The sequence below is a fragment of the Neopelma chrysocephalum genome, unplaced genomic scaffold (assembly GCF_003984885.1).
Source record: "Neopelma chrysocephalum unplaced genomic scaffold, ASM398488v2 Primary Assembly neopelma1_80b, whole genome shotgun sequence".
Lineage (NCBI taxonomy): Eukaryota > Metazoa > Chordata > Aves > Passeriformes > Pipridae > Neopelma > Neopelma chrysocephalum.
Window position 1 is genome coordinate 15,095,387 of NW_020897742.1, and position 17,744 is coordinate 15,113,130.

The window sequence follows — 17,744 nt, forward strand, 5'->3', positions numbered from 1 at the left end:
CCAAAGAATTCAAATCATAACTGTACAATGCTTGTTGCAGAGTTTCACTAATCCTACAGGTTTTGGCCAGGGGGTTGGGGGTGGTTTGTAACATCAACTCAGAATTTCTGTAAGACAGACAAGTCTCTTCAATTTTACCCACTTAATCAGCCTGGCCAATTCTCCCTCCTTCCATAGCTGTAATAACATACTCTAGTGTTCCCTAAAGCACGTTTTGCTGTGCATGTCTGGGTATGCTAGTCAGTGCTAATTTGCTATAATCCTTCTGTCCTGACTTTTCCAAACAACACCGACACAAACATGGGCAGTTTGGTCCAAAGTGTGGACTCTGTGATTGCCTCACAGTCCTGAACGTTGCCCAGCACTGAGGCATTACCACAGACAGCAAACTTTCAACACATACTTGCAGTATTGATAAGACACAAGCAGATAAGCAATCAGAAAGGTTCTAACATTTACCAAACAGTGAACTTTGAACAACTTGGTAAAGGAAACAACACACAAACACACTGCCCAGTTTCTGGGCTGAGATTGTAGCTAAATATCCCAGCCAAAGATAATTGTATTTCACAAAATTGCAAACCTCACATGAGAGTTTATAGTGGAAAAACACTGACAGGCCATTGTCTGCAGCACTGTATTCACAAGGCTGTAATTATAGCTTTACCATAATGAGTGTAACTCTGTGGTCAGAAAGATAGCAAGAATATGATATTTTCCATGGAATACTTCTTCCTTCATAGATGTTTGGCTTGAAATCTGGATTTTAAGTTGCAGTACTGTTGGCATTATTTTTCTCACACTTTCATTTTTTGAGATTGATCTATATAAGTGCTTTAACTTGGCTTCTCCTTTTAAGTGTACAAATAAAAATTACTTCATTTTTTTTCCAATGCACACAACAGTAGACATGTAAACAATTTCTATAATTTGATGTTTATAATCCTCCCTTGGCACTCACAGTGGTACTCCTTCGAGTATCATCAGCCACAAAAAAATGAAGATAGCTTTTTTCTCTTTTTTTGTTGTTTTTTTTTTTTTTTTTTCCAGTTAGGTTACTGCTGTTATTAGGCGAGATCTCTGAGGTCTCACTAAGCTGTGCTCCTCCTGCCTGGCTTGGCAAGAGACATATCCTAACCCATGCTGCCTCATGACAACCACCATGAGATACCAGTCTTACCACCCACTGGGGACTCATCCAGTGCATGGTTGTGGAAGGATTCTGGCTTATCTGCACTGGAGGAGCAGCAAAAAAACCCTCAGCAGAGACAAAAGATCTGGCTCCATAATCAACCAAGCATGAAATACAGTACTTGTGTATCTAAGTGTGGGAAGAGCTTAGGAAGGGGAAGGAAAACAACATCTGAACTGTTAAAAATATTACTTTTAATAGATGTAAAAGATCGGTTGGTAACCATTATTGGGGGTTCCTAAGTAGTGGGTGGTCCTCCTTACTGGATGTACCAACTCTAATGAGCTCTGATGAGGAAACAAGGTCAGAACCTCACTAGGAAAGTGCTGGAACAAGAACATTGCTTTGAGGGCCCAAGCCTGTTCACTACTTTTTCTCAGTAGTACTTGTATAAGCAATACTCCTGATGTTAATGTGATTATCTAAAGGCAGAAGGAATACTCATACAAATAAAGGCTGGGATTCATGCCTAGTAATCTGTCTAATCTGGCACACTCTCTCCTTCAGCTGCACTAGATGTTTTCCAGCAGAAGACTCTCAAATAATATTTCCATAATACACCGATATCCTGGGGGAAATTCTGTCATAGCTTACAAAATCTTTCCTGAGACATGAGTATTCATCAAGTTCTATGCAGACAGAGCAGAAGGATCCCAGGGGAAAAGTGCACCATCAGGAGGGCTGTAGTTTAGTCTAAGGGTCCCTTTCTAAGTGCCAATACTATGAGGATTGTCCTAAACCTGTATGTATATCCTCAGTAGGGTACAATGCAGCATTAGAGATCTAAGGTTCAGGTTTCACTGAAATAAGAGAACCTTGAGACATCACCTTCAAAAAATAAAATATAAACTCCTACCAACATCACATTTACCCTTGCATACCTGCAGACACAAAATTAGAGCCCTGAAAAGAACACAAGGGATGTCCCGTGGGTTAGGTCAACATCCAGCTCTTCCCAGTATCCTTTCTTTAATAACAAAAGATACTATTTAAAGAGAACATGCAAGCCAGGCATATACATTTCCTATATTCATCCCCAGTACCCACAATCACTGTATTAGGGATGCTAAGGAGCATATTGCTACTCATTCTTTCTAGCATCTCTTTATGAACATGCAGTATATTTAATTTTTTTGTCTCCTTTCCAATGTGCTGACCTATTTGCTTCCAAAACCTCTGCTGGCAGCAAATTTCAGAGGTTCACTATACCTGCTACATAAAAAAAAAAGTATATTCCCTTTTATCTTTTCTAAGCCAATCCCCTACTTGTTTCAATGATTGCCCCTAGTTCTAGCTCTGCAGGATTTGGAGAACAATCTTTATTCATTCTACCCACTGCCTTGATTTTATAAATACTGATCACATTCACTGTCTCCAAACTGAGGCTCATGTTGTGGGCAGCCTCAATCCCTTCTATTTGACCCCTGAGAGTATGGGATGTGGGTTTGAGTGGGACTGTCCCTTTACCTTTCACTCCCCTCGTCAACACATGAGCAAGGATCAGCTCTAAGGATCAGAGTTCAGACTGCAGTTCCAGAACAGAAATGTCAGCAGTGAGCTAAATTTTCTGATGATTTATCATCATGGCTCAGCACACAGTTCACTGAATGCCAGACATGGTTCAAGGAAGTGACTGAGAATGGGGAGATCAGCAGTTGAAATCAGTTATTGCAAAATCAGAGTCTGAACCACCCTCTGTGTACCCCATAAAAGCTAGGATCTCACAGACTTCTTCCTTCTGGGAGGGATGTTGTATCTTACTTTCCCTTCTTTTTAGTGTGCGACTGATGTGAAGGATGCCTATGATGTGGATACCTCTGTCCACAAGCTTGCCCATACTTGACTTGAACAAGGTCCAGCCAGCTCATGCTCCTGTCTCAATCAACAGCCATGGGCAAAAGAGACAGAGCAAGAACAGTGGGCATGAACTGGTGTCTAGGAAAGAGTAAGGACAGGGCACGTATATATGAACTTTCATCCTAAAACTTCCCTAGCTTCAAACTATTTTTCAGCCCAGGAAGCTGCTTTGAGGCATATATAGGTTTTAGGTAAGACTCAACGTCTCTGGCAAATCTGGAGAGGGCAAGAGATCCTGTGCCTCTGTCCTTCAGCGAGCTGTTGTCTGGAAAACTCTAGTCTCTTAGTATGTGCAGCAGAAAAGAAATCCCTCTGTGCCAAGCACATAGTAGTGAGATGTATAAGAGATCTGATACGATGACAAATATCAGTGAAAGGGTCTGAAAATATATACACACACAAAAATTCCTCTTTCGACCCAAGAAATTTTCATCCTCATGAGTTATTTTCAATCAGATGAAAACACCACACAATGACAAACAAGCCACTTCAAATATCTTTGAAATCCCTTGGGATTTCGCTCAAACTTCCTGAACCACTTTAAAATCCACATATTTACTAAAAAGATGGGAAATTTGGGATATCTTAGAAGCAGAGCACAGCTAGTGGTCCTAATCTGGATTTAGTTAGACCAAGGACTCCTGGGATACTGAAGAGGAAAACCTCCATTTCTTCAGAAGATGAAGTCTATCAGCTTTTGAGAACTTAGCTAGGAAAACCAAACCTCTACACTGAGCAGAACCCAAGGCAGTTTAATCACTCACTCTTAACACCAGCTACAGCCTTTTGACTACGCTTGATGGGCAGAAACAGTTTTACATATGCTCTCCCAAATCACTGCATATCACAACCCAATTCTTGTATTTAATTCCTATTAATCTCTTCACTATTACATGTAGCTGGAACTTAATTCCTCTGGACACCTCACACTAAAATTGTGGATATTGTCAGTTCCCAAGGCCCACAGCAAGGTTTTTGTGGGCATGTACCTTTTTCAGTGTTCGCTGGACTCAGTGTCTGGGAAGATTCCTGAGATACTACGGACCAGCCATAATTCTGAGTTGCATTTCACTGAATTTACCAAGAATTTCAGTAGGTGCCATACCATAATGCTTTCTTGCATTTCAGGCAAAGTTCCCTGACAAGTCAAAGAAAATGCACAGCTACAGTTAATCTCACCCTTTTTTGCAAATGCCTGCAGAGGCTCTCCCCAGCCTCCCACCCAGTCATGCAATCCTAGCTCTTCCTTTGTGCCCTGATGCTTTGTAGGCCCTCCTGAATTAGCTAATTGAAACACATGACTGATTGAATGAATTCAGCAGAAAGTGATGCATTTTTCTGCCTGGTTATGTTTTTTCTGGGCTACTGAGTTGACTCAGTCGATGAGGACTGGGAGAGAAGGAGCAAAACTCAACCATTACTGCACAAAATAAGGGACTGAAAAGCAAAACTGGAAATGAAGAGGCCCTTTTGGAAGCAGTGAGCTTTTAAATTTGAGCACTATCTCCCGTGAAATCACTGCCCAAGGACCCAACTCTTTTTCCTTTGCAGGCTTTGCAGTCCCTGTTCATAGGTTTAGTTCATATAAAAGGTCTTAGTTTATGTGACTGCCTGTCAGATTACTTTATGGTTATTATAAAAAGCAGTATCTCCGCCTTTTACTATTTGATTGATGATTCTGGATCCAAGCTTTCATAATAAATTTTCAAGCAAGTGACACCTCAGGACTGCAGGGTAATATCAGTCCAACAGGTTGTACATCGCTCTCCTTAGCCTTTGAAAACAACCTTCTGTTCCTTTAACACCACCGTCCTTCTCATTGCTTCTCTACGTATGTGTGTGTAGACACAAAAGCTTGCAGAATTTAACAGTCACTTTTTTGTACTCGAACATAACAACTGACTTCTTCCTTAATTAACTACAAATTATTAAACCTGAAGCCTCTGAATCTGCATTTTAGAAACTATATTTTGTCTCCTCTTCCTTTTCCATAGTCAAACCCAATGAAGATAACAATCTTTGCATTTAAATCTTCTGGAACTACAGCTGTCTCAGGGTGCTTAGCTGCTCCTTTTCCCTACCCTCAGGATCATTTCTTCTGTATCTGCGATTTCAGAGACATACTCCTGTTTCACATTATGGTCTGGGATAGCAGTTAACATTAAATCCTAACTGGAGCTTACAACTATGAGTAGCCTTTAGTGTTAATAAAGGAAGACTAACAAAAAAACACAGACAGCTTACAGTAGAGAGAGGTCTTTTATATGTTTCACTCTTCCAACGTCCTCTCCAGCCACAGGTAGCCTCAGCAAAAACGTCTCAAGGGAGGTAGATGGGCTGTACTACAACCCCCTTAGAGGCTTCTTATTCTAGACACAATATAAGCAAAGCAAGGCACAAGCTCAGCCTTTCTCAGGAGAGAGTGCATACATTCATATGTGAATGTAGGTGGGGCTAACACAAGGTCACACATGACCAACATACGTGGAAATTTCTGGGGACTGGGCTGTGCAATTTTAAGAAGCCTCCAGTTAACATTTTTAGCCTTTTTCTCTTCAGGTCACATTTTCATGAAGATGAAAAAACATATCCCTGAAACTTAAGCAATTTGCTTGCCAAATTTGAAAGCTGTTTTTGTGAAGCAGAGAGATGCTAGAGGCTGTTCAGTGAAATGCTTATGTTTATAATGGATAAAACTGTGTATTCTCCCCTAAATTCATCCTTGTAGTTGGCTCGATTGTTGCAAATGGAACTTTCCAAAACCAAAGCAAACAAATCACAATACAAAACAAAATAACCAAAACAAACTAAAACAAAACAGCTGGAAGCAGACACCCAACAGGGAAATTTCAGCTCAGATTGGCAGCTTTAAGCAAATGAAAACTAGACTAGAAAGCACATAGCAACAGTAACACTAGCTTTGCTGCTAGCTCTGTTATATTTCACTGTTAGGACTGAGGGGTTTGATTTGTCATGCTACCAACAAACTAATTTAATGAATTCTCCTACAATTAAAATCCTCCCACCTGTGCTGTTAAATACAGCAACCATTTCACATCAGAGAATAGTTAAGTAACAGCTTATGGAGAACAGTACCAAATATTTTCATAATTGAAAATGGAAGAGAACATAACAAGCAGCATATAATTATGTGAATTCCAATTTAGCCCAGACTTCAGGGTTATCCAGTCTACTTAAGTGAGAGTATCATTGAATCAGTAACCACAACTGGTCACTATCCTAGAGGTGCCAAAAGACACTGTATTTCTTCTGCTTTGGAACCCTCTCAAATAGAGTTGCATGGTTCTACTCCATTTAATCCACTATTTATTTTACTGTGCTTTTTAAGAGCCGCAAGTCTCGGAATACTTCATAAAGAAATACAAGACTGCTGGATTTCAGCTTATGAATCCACTTTCTGTTTGCATTTTGGAGCTGTCCTGCCCTCAAGTGTCCTGTATTTGTTTTCCAGAGTTGCTTTACCTTCAGCGTTCCTTCCCACAAACACTAGTCAGATGAGAACAGTTCTGTTTTCCACCAAGCAGACAGACTTGGACAGCTCACTTGCAGTGGGTTTGTATCAGAGCAGTTAAAAACTAACAGGAAAAAAACAAATGGAACATTAGGAGTGGAAATTAAATACATTAACCCTAATGAGAACACTAATTTGCTTTCCAGCTAGCTCTTCGGAGCGGAAAACTCCCACACCTTTAAGCAAAGAAATCTAAAGGAAACACAGGATTTTGGCAGAGATTTTCAAATGACCCCTGAAGAAGGCAGGTATCCAAGTCCCATTACAAGGCATTGTAAGTCTCTCCCTGTTGTGGCCATGTTTATGCTCAGTCTGTTTGTGGGAACAAGGGAAGTGTGGGGCATGTCACAGATAGGCACCCCTGAATTACTGCTGAAGGACACGTCCTGCAGTGGTCAAGAATGGCTCACTTGAGAGAAAGTTAAAGAAACACTGCGGAGAGTGACAAAATATGGACAAAAATAGCTTGTAGTGGAACAGGTCCAGCAAACAGGGCTAGCAGACAAGAAGTCGGGGTGTTAAAAAAACTACATCAAGCAGTTTCATAAATTAGCTATGTGTATAGTATCAGGGGCTGTGCCTGCTGTTTCCCCTGATAAACATGTACTAGCATTCAGCCTATGTGCCTGCTCACCTGACTTCATGCAGATAGCCCTCAGAGTTTCAAAAGATGCAGGTGAGGAGAGAGAGAGGAACTTGTGAGGGCAGAGGGGTGCCTGGCACAGCAGTGAGTGCTCATCACTGGGTTGTAGGGTGTCTGTGACGTGCTGCAGGCAGCACACCCTCACCCTGGTCTCCATAGGATGGGTGCCCTTTGGGGATAAGCAGCTCTGCAGACATGACTCTTCCATCCCAAACATCCATCAGGAGTTCTTCCATCCCAAACATGGCGGGGAGGAGAGGGGGGTGGGCTTCAAACAGTAAAATAAGCCTCGGATCTTTCCACTGCCTGAAGGGCTGGATCAGGAGTTTCAACAGGCAGGAGATATCCCCCATGAGCTGGGCGCTCCTGCAGAGGAGCCCCGACAATCACAGTGCACAGCCACACTGCCCTGCGCCAGCACAGTCCCATCTCACAGAATCATAGAATTGTTAGGGTTGGAAGGGACCTCTGGAATTCATCTAGTCCAAGGCAGGGTCACCTAGAGCAGGTGAACCAGGAATGTGTTCAGGTGGGTTTTGAATGTCTCCAGAAAGGGAGACTCCACAACCTTCCTGGGCAGTCTGTTCCAGTGCTCTGCCACCCTCAATGTAAAGAAGTTCTTCCTCAATGTTGAGGTGAAACTTCTTGTGTTTTAGTTTATTGTTATTTAGTTTATTGCAATTGTTCCTTGTCCTGTTGCTGGGCACCACCGAAAACAGCCTGGCACCATCCTCTTGGCACCCGCCTTTGAGATATTTATATGCATTAATGTGATCCCCTCTCAGTTTTCTCTTCTCTAGATTAAACAGGCCCAGCTCCTGCAGCCTCTCCTCATAAGAGAGATGCTCCAGGCTCATCATCATCTTCGTGGCCTCCGTTGGACCTTCTTGTCTTTCTCGTACTAGGGATCCCAGAACTCCTGATGCAGCCTCTCTAGGGCTGAGTAGCGGGCGAGGATCACTTCCCTCGACCTGCTGGCCGCGCTCTTCCCAATGCACCCGAGGATACCATTTGCTTCCCGGCCGCAATGGCACAGTGCCGGCTCACCGACAACTTTTCACCCACCACTCGTCTCCCCGCGGCCCGGCCTCTCCAAGCACCACCAGCCTCCGCTCCGCCAGCGGCGCTGCGGGCGGGCCGGGCCGCGGCGCCGCCATAACGGCGGGAGGGCCTCCCGAGGGACCGAGCCGGGGCCGGGCCGGCCAGACGGGACCGCGGCGCCACACAGTGCCCGCCGGGCGCGGGAGGCGGGGCTGGGGCAGGTCGGAGGGCGGCGGGACGAGGTACGGCGGGCGGGGGGGGAGGCTGAGCCGCGGCAGGGGTGGCCGAGGGCGAGCGGGGCATCGGCCTTGTCGCGGGGTCTCCACCGCGGAGAGCGGGAGAGCGAGCGCGGGGCCGGGCGGGAGATGGAGGGCCCCGGCCGCGCTCCGCCGAGGGCCTCCTGCCCAGGCCCCGAAGGCTGGGCCGTGAGCCTGGCCCCTGCCGCGTCAGACTTCGTTCTCGGAGGCGCCGTGGTCCCCGAATCCACCTTTTGCCCTGAGGGGGTTACAGCCGGCGGGGAGGGGGCTAGTTGCGAGTTGCTTGCTTTAATATTAAAGGCTTGACATGAAATGCTGAGTGTGCACTCTTTGCTGCCACCCTTTAACGCTGTGATCAAGGGCACACCCGCTCAGGTATAAAGAAAGATGCGCTTAATTAAGTGTACACTTTATCTGGGAGAAGGGGGGGAAAGATGCGTCCCAGACTGGTGGGAGAAGCTGTGGCGCTGCGAGGGCTGTCGGGCTGCAGTGCACTGCCCGGCACTGCCACTGCTGCCTTCACGCAGCTCACCCGGCGGAGTAAGGACCGACATCACAAGAGAAACTTAAATGCTTTATGGAGGACATGAGCCTAACTTCCGACAGTCATCAAAATGGAAAGGTGAAACAAGAGGGGCATAGACACAGAGAGGATAAAGCTAGTGTACGTATAGCTTCCCAAAACAGCCTAAGTTTCTGCCTGGAAACTTCTGCCTGGGTAGACTGTGAAAATTTCTGGGTTTGCCTAGTGTTGCAGGGTCTATGGCGTCCTCCTTGAAATGCACCGGGTGCAGTGTGGCTGAAAGGGCACTGAGCTGTGCACTCAGAAGACCTGTATGTATCCATAGTGTGTTCCCAGATCGACCCTGTGGCACAAATGCAAGAAAACCAATGCTTTGGGTGATGTCAAGATTTTTGCTTCCATACATTTATTTTTGACTGGGAAAAATGCATGCCACACACATCCCAAAAAATCCCCTAATGGAAATACCTGGATAGTGGGGTATAAGGAAGGGCAGCAGTTAGTGAAAAGGTGGTACAATAGCCAACAGACATACCTTCTGAATGTTTTGGCATAGTAGTCAAACACGATTTAGAAGAGTGTGGTGTTATTTAGAAACCTTTAAGTAATGATTTCTTTCTACCAGGAGGAAGGAATTTGTTTGCCTTCAGTTGGAATGTGTTTTCTCTTTCAGAGCTGGGACCATGGCTATTGACTGGATTGGTTTTGCATATGCTTCATTGCTGGCTTTTGGAGGTGTTGTAGCATACACTCGTAAAGGTAAATATTGAGGCAGCAGGATTTGGAAATGAAGTGTTTGAATTTCCTCTATGCAATGTGAGACGTGAAAGTTTTGCTGTAATTAACACAACTGCATGTTAAATCCATCCTGCACTGCTGTAAATGCACTGAGTCTCACGAGGTGTTCTTGGGTCAGCTTAGGCATTTAAGTGGTAACTGATGAGTTTGTTTTCAGGGCAAAGAGGGGCTGTCATGTTATCTTTGACCTTTGGTGTGTTTCGGGCCTTCTCATTTCCTGTAACTATTCCTGTGTTGAGCACAGTAGTTGATCTTTGATTACAGCTTATTTTCTACGGAGACATCCAGGCTTGATTCTGACATTCCCAGAAAAACACTGGAAAGGACCGCTTTTACTTGCATACTCTGATTTGGTGGTTAATTCTCTCGTACTGTTAGAACTGTGTCTTTTCACTCTAAGATAAGGAGGCCGTTTTACTATAAAGCGCATTTTCGGTATTTCAGTGATTTTTGCAGTCCCCCAGGTGGCAGCGCCGTGCCCGAGCCCAGCACCCGGCAGAGGTCGCAGCGGTACCGAGGACGGGCAGGCGGGAGCTCTGAGCTGGTCCCGTCAGCTCTCCCACAAAGTCCCAGCAGCGCAGCGCTCTCCTTCCCCGTGGCCGTTATTCATCTCGATTCTTCTGATTTAGAGTCACTGTTTCCCTTCGTAGCGTGCATATGCTTTGCTCTTAGAGACATGGCTTCACTCTGAAAACATTTGCTGTATTTTTGTGTTTACACCCAGCTGCACTCACTAACTATCCCATTCACCTGTTTTCTTCACTCTTGGTTGGTCAGTCCTTGTGATAGATTATTTTTTTATTGGTAATGATTTCCAATTTCCTGCAAAGTCTTGATTAAAAATATTCAAAATAACAGGACTGGGAGCTAAGTGACACCTGGGGGTCTGGATTCTCTATTTACAAACATTTTGGGATCAGCTTAATCCAAATAATGCCTGCTGATTCTATGCTTTTATCATATGGTACCAAGACAAATGTGTGCTCAGAAACCTAAATATATTACTGAAACTCTGGGATTTATGAACCCATTTTGCAATAGCACTGAAAGAAGATGTCATGTTACTTTTGGAAGCTCTGTTTTCATCCTCACTGCCATCTAATTGGGTTTTTATTTTTTATTAATTAAATGTGATGTTGGTGATACCATTTTATTGTCCAGGACTGATGTCAGACCGAAAGGCCTTATGATGTTGGACATGTGTTGTCCAATTTACTCTTTATATATATTGACACATTTCTACGATTTTTGGAGGCTCCCCGGGCTTGCTCCTACCTGACCCAGGTGCTGTAAGATGTAATTAAAATGAACAGACAGTTCAGATAAATTATAAAAATCCTTCTAAAAGTATGTATGATAGTGATAATAGTGAAATTTAGGTTTGTCCTTCAAGTATTATTTTTCCCAAATCACAAGTATTACTGGATCCAGATCATCTTACTCTTTGTTGACTTTGCCCGTACTACCACACAGGATAACAACCCAGTTACAGAAGTAATACTCTCTATTCACAGTGGGTGAGCTAGCTGGACTATGGCAAAATCAGTTCCTTTTTCAAAATATTTGGATAATACTGTATAGAGAGAGAACTGCCATATAAAGATTGAGCTTAAAGACATTGTATTGAGAAATAACACTTGAATGGTTTCTTCCAGGTAGCAAAATCTCTTTAGCTGCTGGTCTCACCTTTGGTTCTGTGGCTGGTTATGGAGCTTACTGCGTAACATGTGATCCGAGAAATGTGAAGATATCATTGTGTAAGTGTTTTACTACAGTAAACAAACAAACCAACAAGCAGTATCCTGAACTGCATGTAAAATTCTCTCTTTAGTAAATTTTGAGTATTGCTTTGGTTTAAATATTGTGTTTTAAATAGAGTTTGACACTTCAACTTAGCTTGCAAAATTCAAGACCTTAACTGAAACCATTTTCAAGGTAAGGCCAATCATTTACGCAAAGCCAGCAGGTGTGTACCACCTGGCAGCACCTCCTTTTATTAGATGGTTACCTAACATTGCACATATTGTGAAATCCAGCTGAGAAACATGGGATAGTACTGCAATTGAATCATTAGCTTTACAGATTAGGAAGCAATTTCAGCAGTAAAGTAGGTGTGGGATCCAGTCTTGCATAATGTAATGTATCCTCAGCTCCCAGTGAAACAAATACTTTGACTTAGTGTTTTTCCTTTGCTGCTAAGAGAGACAGAATACAAACTATGCGATAATTGTCATGTTAGCTAGTTTGCCATGAAACCCTCATGGACACAAGAAACTACAATCCCTAAAGGGGACATTAATCTTGCACAAATGATTTGCAATAAGAGCGATTGGGAGCTTGTTGCACTCATCATTTTAGCAAAGGTGGCTTAGGCTGTGGTTTCACATGCAGAAATGCATTTAAAATTCATTTAATCCAGATTATGTGAGTACACAATTGTTTTTTCTGAATTTAGAACTTATGGTATCCTGTTCATACTGGCTTTGTGCTTTACACCAATCACAGTTATAAAAATTTCCATTTCAAAAAAATCATGAGTAGCATTGTTAGCAAATTGTTCCCACCGAGTTCTTTAATAAAGGTGATAATGGTGTATCTGATCTGCTCCTAGATGACCTAAAATTGGATTTTCGGTTTTGCCACCATGACCTGGCCCAGATTAAGTTATCCCACTCTTAAAAAAAAAAAAGAAATTTTTTTGGAATGAAGACAGAGCCTGAAGTATGTGTAAATTTGTAATCATTCAGTGTGAGATGCTTTTAACTAGCATATGGAATTGTACTTTTATGGGTCAATTAAATCACTAATTTAGATACAGAAATTGTGGAAGAGGAGACTAATTAAAACTTATTAAATTTTGCCTGTTTCCCAATTGCTTGGTTTTGAAAGGACTAATACAAAATTTCCATTAATGTGCTTGTGAACATCAGATATACTGAAATAGTCGGTGTTCTACATTTCATGTAGCTGTAGGCATATGAGGACTTTCTCTCAACTGAAGAAATGTATATTTTTATTTAGTAGAAATTATGGCAATACAGATGAGATAGAGTTCACTACACCTGCCTTAGAAAGTTTTTCTAATGTAGAGTAAAAGGAACAAAGACTTTTTAAAACAGTCTTAGTTTAGAATGTTTACAGAGAGATCATGTTCTAATTGCTTAAAACCTAAACATATATTTAACCTTGGCTATGAATGGGTGCCCTCCTCAGTATCCACCTGTGCTGAATGTAACAAAGAAGGTTGTCATTTTGCCTCGAATTAGGAAGTGCTTGTACAAAGTACTCTGCCAGGACCAACCATTCAGGCTGCTCTTAATCTCTTCCAGCCTGGTGTATCTCAGTCTTCTGGCTGCTAGATACATAGATATCTGAAATGAATGAAGAGCTCAGTAGGAAAACTTCAGAGGAAAGAAAAATTAGACACGTTCCCCTACCTTAACAACCTTTGGTGGTTACTCTATATGATACTTTCAGAATAGTACGGGCTTTCCATAATAAATGTGCATTGCTTCTGTAGAAAATCAGAATGTTTTCACTTATGCCTAACCTGCCAAAGTGTGAAAAGCAGTTAGAGCACAAATGAAAGATGGAAATTAAGTGATTAAAGAGACCACTCTGAACTTAGAAACCAGTACACTAAATTACAATGTGAAATGAAGCAAGTACCCAAACCTTTAAAAGGTTAGTAAATCTAAAACAAAAACCACCCCTCCAAACCCATAATTATCTAAAGTATTTATCACCTAGGCAAGAGTCTCCTACAGTAATGTAGGTAATGTTTTAGTACAAGACCTTGAAAGTAGGGTTCTTGTAACTTGTCCTACATACAAAGAGTATGTAGCATATGGATACTTCAGGCAATTCTCTTAGTTGTTCTATAAATTATTATTTCAGGCATTTTCCTACTCACCCTGAAATTAACTCTGTGCTTTCTTGAATACTTCAATGCAATTTTATGTGTTTGAAGTAGGTGTGGAAAGTCAGACTTCAGTATGCAAAGAGCGCTGGTATGCAAGTGTGCTATTCACAGTGCAAGTTGATTCTGCTCTGAATATGATTCACTGAATTGAATTTGTTATGATTTACTGAATTTCTTTGACTGATTTAAGGTGAAACTGAATGTACAGCACTTTAGAAAATCAGTTCAAAAAGTTGAACATCTTAAAAAGTCAATGGCACCTGTGAAAAGCCAGATACTAGCAACTGGAAAAAAATAACATTGCAGAGTGAACGTGCTTTGTAGCTTGTAATAAAATGTAAAAATACTCAGAGTTCTGGCAAGACACACACTGTGGAATAGTCCACTCTTCAGACATTCCTGAGCGGATCAAGGCTATGGGACTAGAAAATAAGAGCAATGAATAATGGAACGTAATAGGGTCTTTTTGCAGGGTATCTTTAATGAATGCATAAAGTTGGTAGAATTCTGCAAGATACTTGTAACTGTCAGAGCTTGTTTTATAATGCTGGAGAGAGTTTAAAACTAATTTTTGACACCTGTTAACACAGGACTGTTCACAGGAATAGACAGTGGAGTTTGAAGAGAATTAGCCAGATGGTTTTTAACTGCTCCATAAAAAGAAGAGATTTGTGTAACTGGCGTTACTTTGGCTGCAAGAATGATAAAGCCCAGCTGCCCATGAGAAGTCCTGCCTCTCTGCCCATTTCTAGGAAGCATTTCAGGTGACAATTGTTTGATGAAGCCACCTATCTTTGCAGTTTTATGTATTCTCTGCATTGCCAGCCGGTCAAAGGAGGTGATTGTCCGGCTCTACTCTGCTCTCGTGCAGTCTCACCTTTAGTACTGCATGCAGTTTTGGTCACCATAGTATAAAGACATTAAGCTAATAGAGAGCATCTAAAGGAGAGCAAAGAAGATGGTGAAGGGCCTTGAGGGGAAGCTGTATGAGGAGCAGCTGAGGTCACTTGGTTTGTTCAGACTGGAGAAAAGGAGACTGAGGAGAGACCTCATTGCATTCTACAACTTCCTGGTGAGAGGCTGGCACTGATCTCTTCTCAGTGGTGACTAGTGACGAGACGCAAGGAAACAGCATCTAGCTGAGTTGGGGAAGGTTTAGGTTGGATATCAGGAAAAGGTTCTTCACCCAGAGGGTGGCTGGACACTGGAACAGGCTCCCCAGGGAAGTGGTCATAGCACCAAGCCTGTCTGAGTTCAAGACGTGTGTCAACAATACTCTCAGGCACATGGTATGACTCTTGGAGTGTCCTATGCAGGGCCAGTAGGTGGACTCAATGATCCTGATGGGTCCCTTCCAACTCAACATATTCTATGATTCTCTGATTCTCATTTACGTAGCGCTCTGCAGCCATAGTTCGAGATGAAATCCCCCTGCCTGATGAGTTCACTGCTGCCTCCATTTTTTGGTAAAACTATTCCAGAAAGAAGATGCAATTTCTTTCATGATGTTTGTTTTCTGCTGCTTGTGCTGCATTTGTTCCCTCTTGGGCTGCCCACCTCTTGTCACAGACATGGATGATTCCCTTGTAACAAAAGGATACAAGTGAACTTGTGGTCACAATGAAGGAGATGTTGATAGCCATATTCTGTAGCAAAAACAAGTGGCAAAACTTCCAATCTAGTTTTTAAGGCTCAACAAATAAAGAGCTAATATTCTAAAAATAAAACAGAAAAAAAGTTGACTGCACTAGCTCCTTGAATAGTTAGAAAACAGCTCCAGTGATCTGGGGTGGTGGGATTTATGAGACACTATTCCTGTAATTCAGCATACGTGTTACTGTTACTACAAAGATTCTTCCTCCTTTATTTGTATTCCCATGAACGTAGTAACAGGGGGAGTAGAATTCACTGTCTCACAAACTTACTTAGTATCCATGGAATAAGATTTAGCATTGTGCTGCAAGCAGAAACTTTATTTGTAGCTGAAAGAAATCATAGTGGTATATTTTGGAAAAGCAAGAATGTTTTTATATACCCTATATCTGATCTAATTTTATTAAACTGCAGTTCATAGCAAAACAGCACTAACCTTTGATAACTCTCTATGTTCCTGAATGGTCCACTGGGAGAAGTGAGAGCATTAATATATTGAATTGTCTTTTACAGTTTCATCTTTTCTTTTGACCATTATAATGGGAATGAGGTTCAAGAGGTCCAAGAAATTAATGCCAGCTGGACTAGTAGCATGCTTGAGGTAAATATTGAGGATCTTAATGTAAAGATTTTGCTGATTTTCAAATAGTTGCCATTTGACACCTGATTCAAAGCCGTATCAGGTGGTAGTCACTATCGTTTAGCAACTACACAGCTTAAGTGAAATTAGTTTGGAGGTCACAGTCCTGTTTATAGTGAACAGCTTTTTCATCTCACTAGCCAGATACAGCTGATAAGAAGTGACTTTTGCAGCACAGAAAGGAGAGGTCTGCAATTAAATATTAATGTATATTGATAAGGCTCTTAGAAGAACCTGGATAATCCTCAGTGGTTTTGAACACATATGCATATAATTAGTCTAATTTCACACAACACAGTCATCTTAAAAAAGGGCCAAGACTTTGGTTTAGAAGTGCTGCATTCAAAACTACAGGAAGCACAGCACCATTGAAAACCACAACATTTTTGACCTGAGCTAAGGACTTTGGTCAGTATTTCTGCAAATTATGATGTTTCTAACCATTTCAACTGCTTTATTGCTGCTATTGGGCATTCTGGAAAATGTCATTTTCTGTACGTCTTATTTTGGAATTAAATTATGGAGTAAGTCAAAACTTATTTTTCTCAATGAGTCTCAAAACATTTTTCAGCTGTAAGTCAGAATCTCTGTCTTCTGAAGGAATAATAACTGTTGCTTCATTGTTACCAGATTTAATATAGCACCATTCTATTTTACTCCAGGATTTTTATACAGGGAGATAAAAATCAGATGCAAATTGTCAAGATGCAAAATTTAAGAATCAGGACTTACACTAACCAGAAAACATTATTGTCCATTGTGAATCACTCTTCCAGCCTAGGTGGGCTGTGTGTTTCAACAGACACTGAGTCTGTAGATTTAGACACTTCAAAAGATTGCTTAATAGAGGCTCTAGGCATCAGTTATTTATGAATGCCCTGTTATTTAATGATGACTTTCACTGGTTTTGTTCATGCACAGCCATAATTATAATTTTTTTGGGTTTTTTTGCAGTCTTTTGATGATTTTGAGGCTTGTTTTTATGCTGCTGTAGTAGAATTTAGCAACTCAAGACATGAGTATGACTGCCGTGCCCACCGAACAAACAGAAATGCTCTCCATATTTTAAAACAAGTCTGAACACAAATCTTACATTGCATTTATCTTTTCTGTAAAAGATCTGTACCTGTTATTTGATTGACATGGGCTGATATTTTGCAAGCTTTTTTTAAAAATTAAAACAAATATTTTGTTGATATATTTTGATCTACTTCCATGTAAGCAGTCTGTTAACTCAAGGAATCTTTCTCTGTAAGTTTGATCTCTTTTAGGGGTGCTGAGCACCCCAGGAAATTGAATTAGTCTTGCACTGTATCTCTGAGAGAAGAATATATATAAATATGTCTCTATGCTAAAAAGATATCTTGTATTGAAGCATAATTTTGTAGTTTGTGTATTAAATAATCAGTTCTAAGTCAATAAAGTCTCGGGCCTGTACTGTATTGCACTAGAAAACCCTAACCCTTCCTTTCAAACACATGTTCTTATTCCACTGAGTCCAAATCTAAAACCTATTATCAGTGTTCAAATAAAATGTAAAATGTTCGAAACTTCTCAAGTTTTTATGCAGCTGAGTGAGACTGTTCAATGAAGAGCCTGGTGGTCTGCTTTGTGCTCTAGTGGTTTAAAACATATATCATGCTGTGAATTGACACGAACCACAGCTGAGGAAGGTTTGCCATCCTG

General features: G+C 41.6%; 1 protein-coding gene and 1 long non-coding RNA gene across 4 annotated transcripts in view; one reads left to right on the top strand and one right to left on the bottom strand.

Moving 5' to 3' along the window:
* Positions 1–7,719, bottom strand: part of LOC113970910 — a 32,594-nt gene extending 24,875 nt beyond the window's left edge. Inside the window, exons 1-2 of the long non-coding RNA XR_003535378.1 lie at positions 7,216–7,719; positions 6,533–6,645 (exon numbers count right to left, since the gene is read on the bottom strand). This is a non-coding gene — a long non-coding RNA (uncharacterized LOC113970910). The remainder of the gene's footprint in view (positions 1–6,532; positions 6,646–7,215) is intronic.
* A 682-nt stretch (positions 7,720–8,401) lies between these two features.
* TMEM14A (transmembrane protein 14A) lies at positions 8,402–17,603 on the top strand. 3 transcript variants are annotated; one of them, XM_027690341.1, is made up of 5 exons: positions 8,402–8,507; positions 9,719–9,804; positions 11,499–11,600; positions 15,932–16,019; positions 17,013–17,603. In XM_027690341.1, the coding sequence occupies exons 2-5, from the start codon at positions 9,729–9,731 to the stop codon at positions 17,050–17,052; spliced, it is 306 nt and encodes a 101-aa protein (XP_027546142.1). In that variant the 5' UTR covers positions 8,402–8,507; positions 9,719–9,728; the 3' UTR covers positions 17,053–17,603. The 3 variants fall into 3 exon arrangements, with proteins under 3 accessions (XP_027546142.1, XP_027546141.1, XP_027546140.1); XM_027690340.1 differs by lacking the exon at positions 8,402–8,507 and adding an exon at positions 8,787–8,897; XM_027690339.1 differs by lacking the exon at positions 8,402–8,507 and adding an exon at positions 9,122–9,144.
* The last annotated feature ends 141 nt before the right edge of the window (positions 17,604–17,744 follow it).

Excerpts from the sequence above, each read along its gene's own strand:
- TMEM14A (XM_027690339.1), top strand. Across the intron at positions 9,805-11,498 it reads TGTAGCATACACTCGTAAAG|GTAGCAAAATCTCTTTAGCT; the intron begins GTAAATATTGAG and ends GGTTTCTTCCAG. Across the intron at positions 16,020-17,012 it reads GGACTAGTAGCATGCTTGAG|TCTTTTGATGATTTTGAGGC; the intron begins GTAAATATTGAG and ends GTTTTTTTGCAG.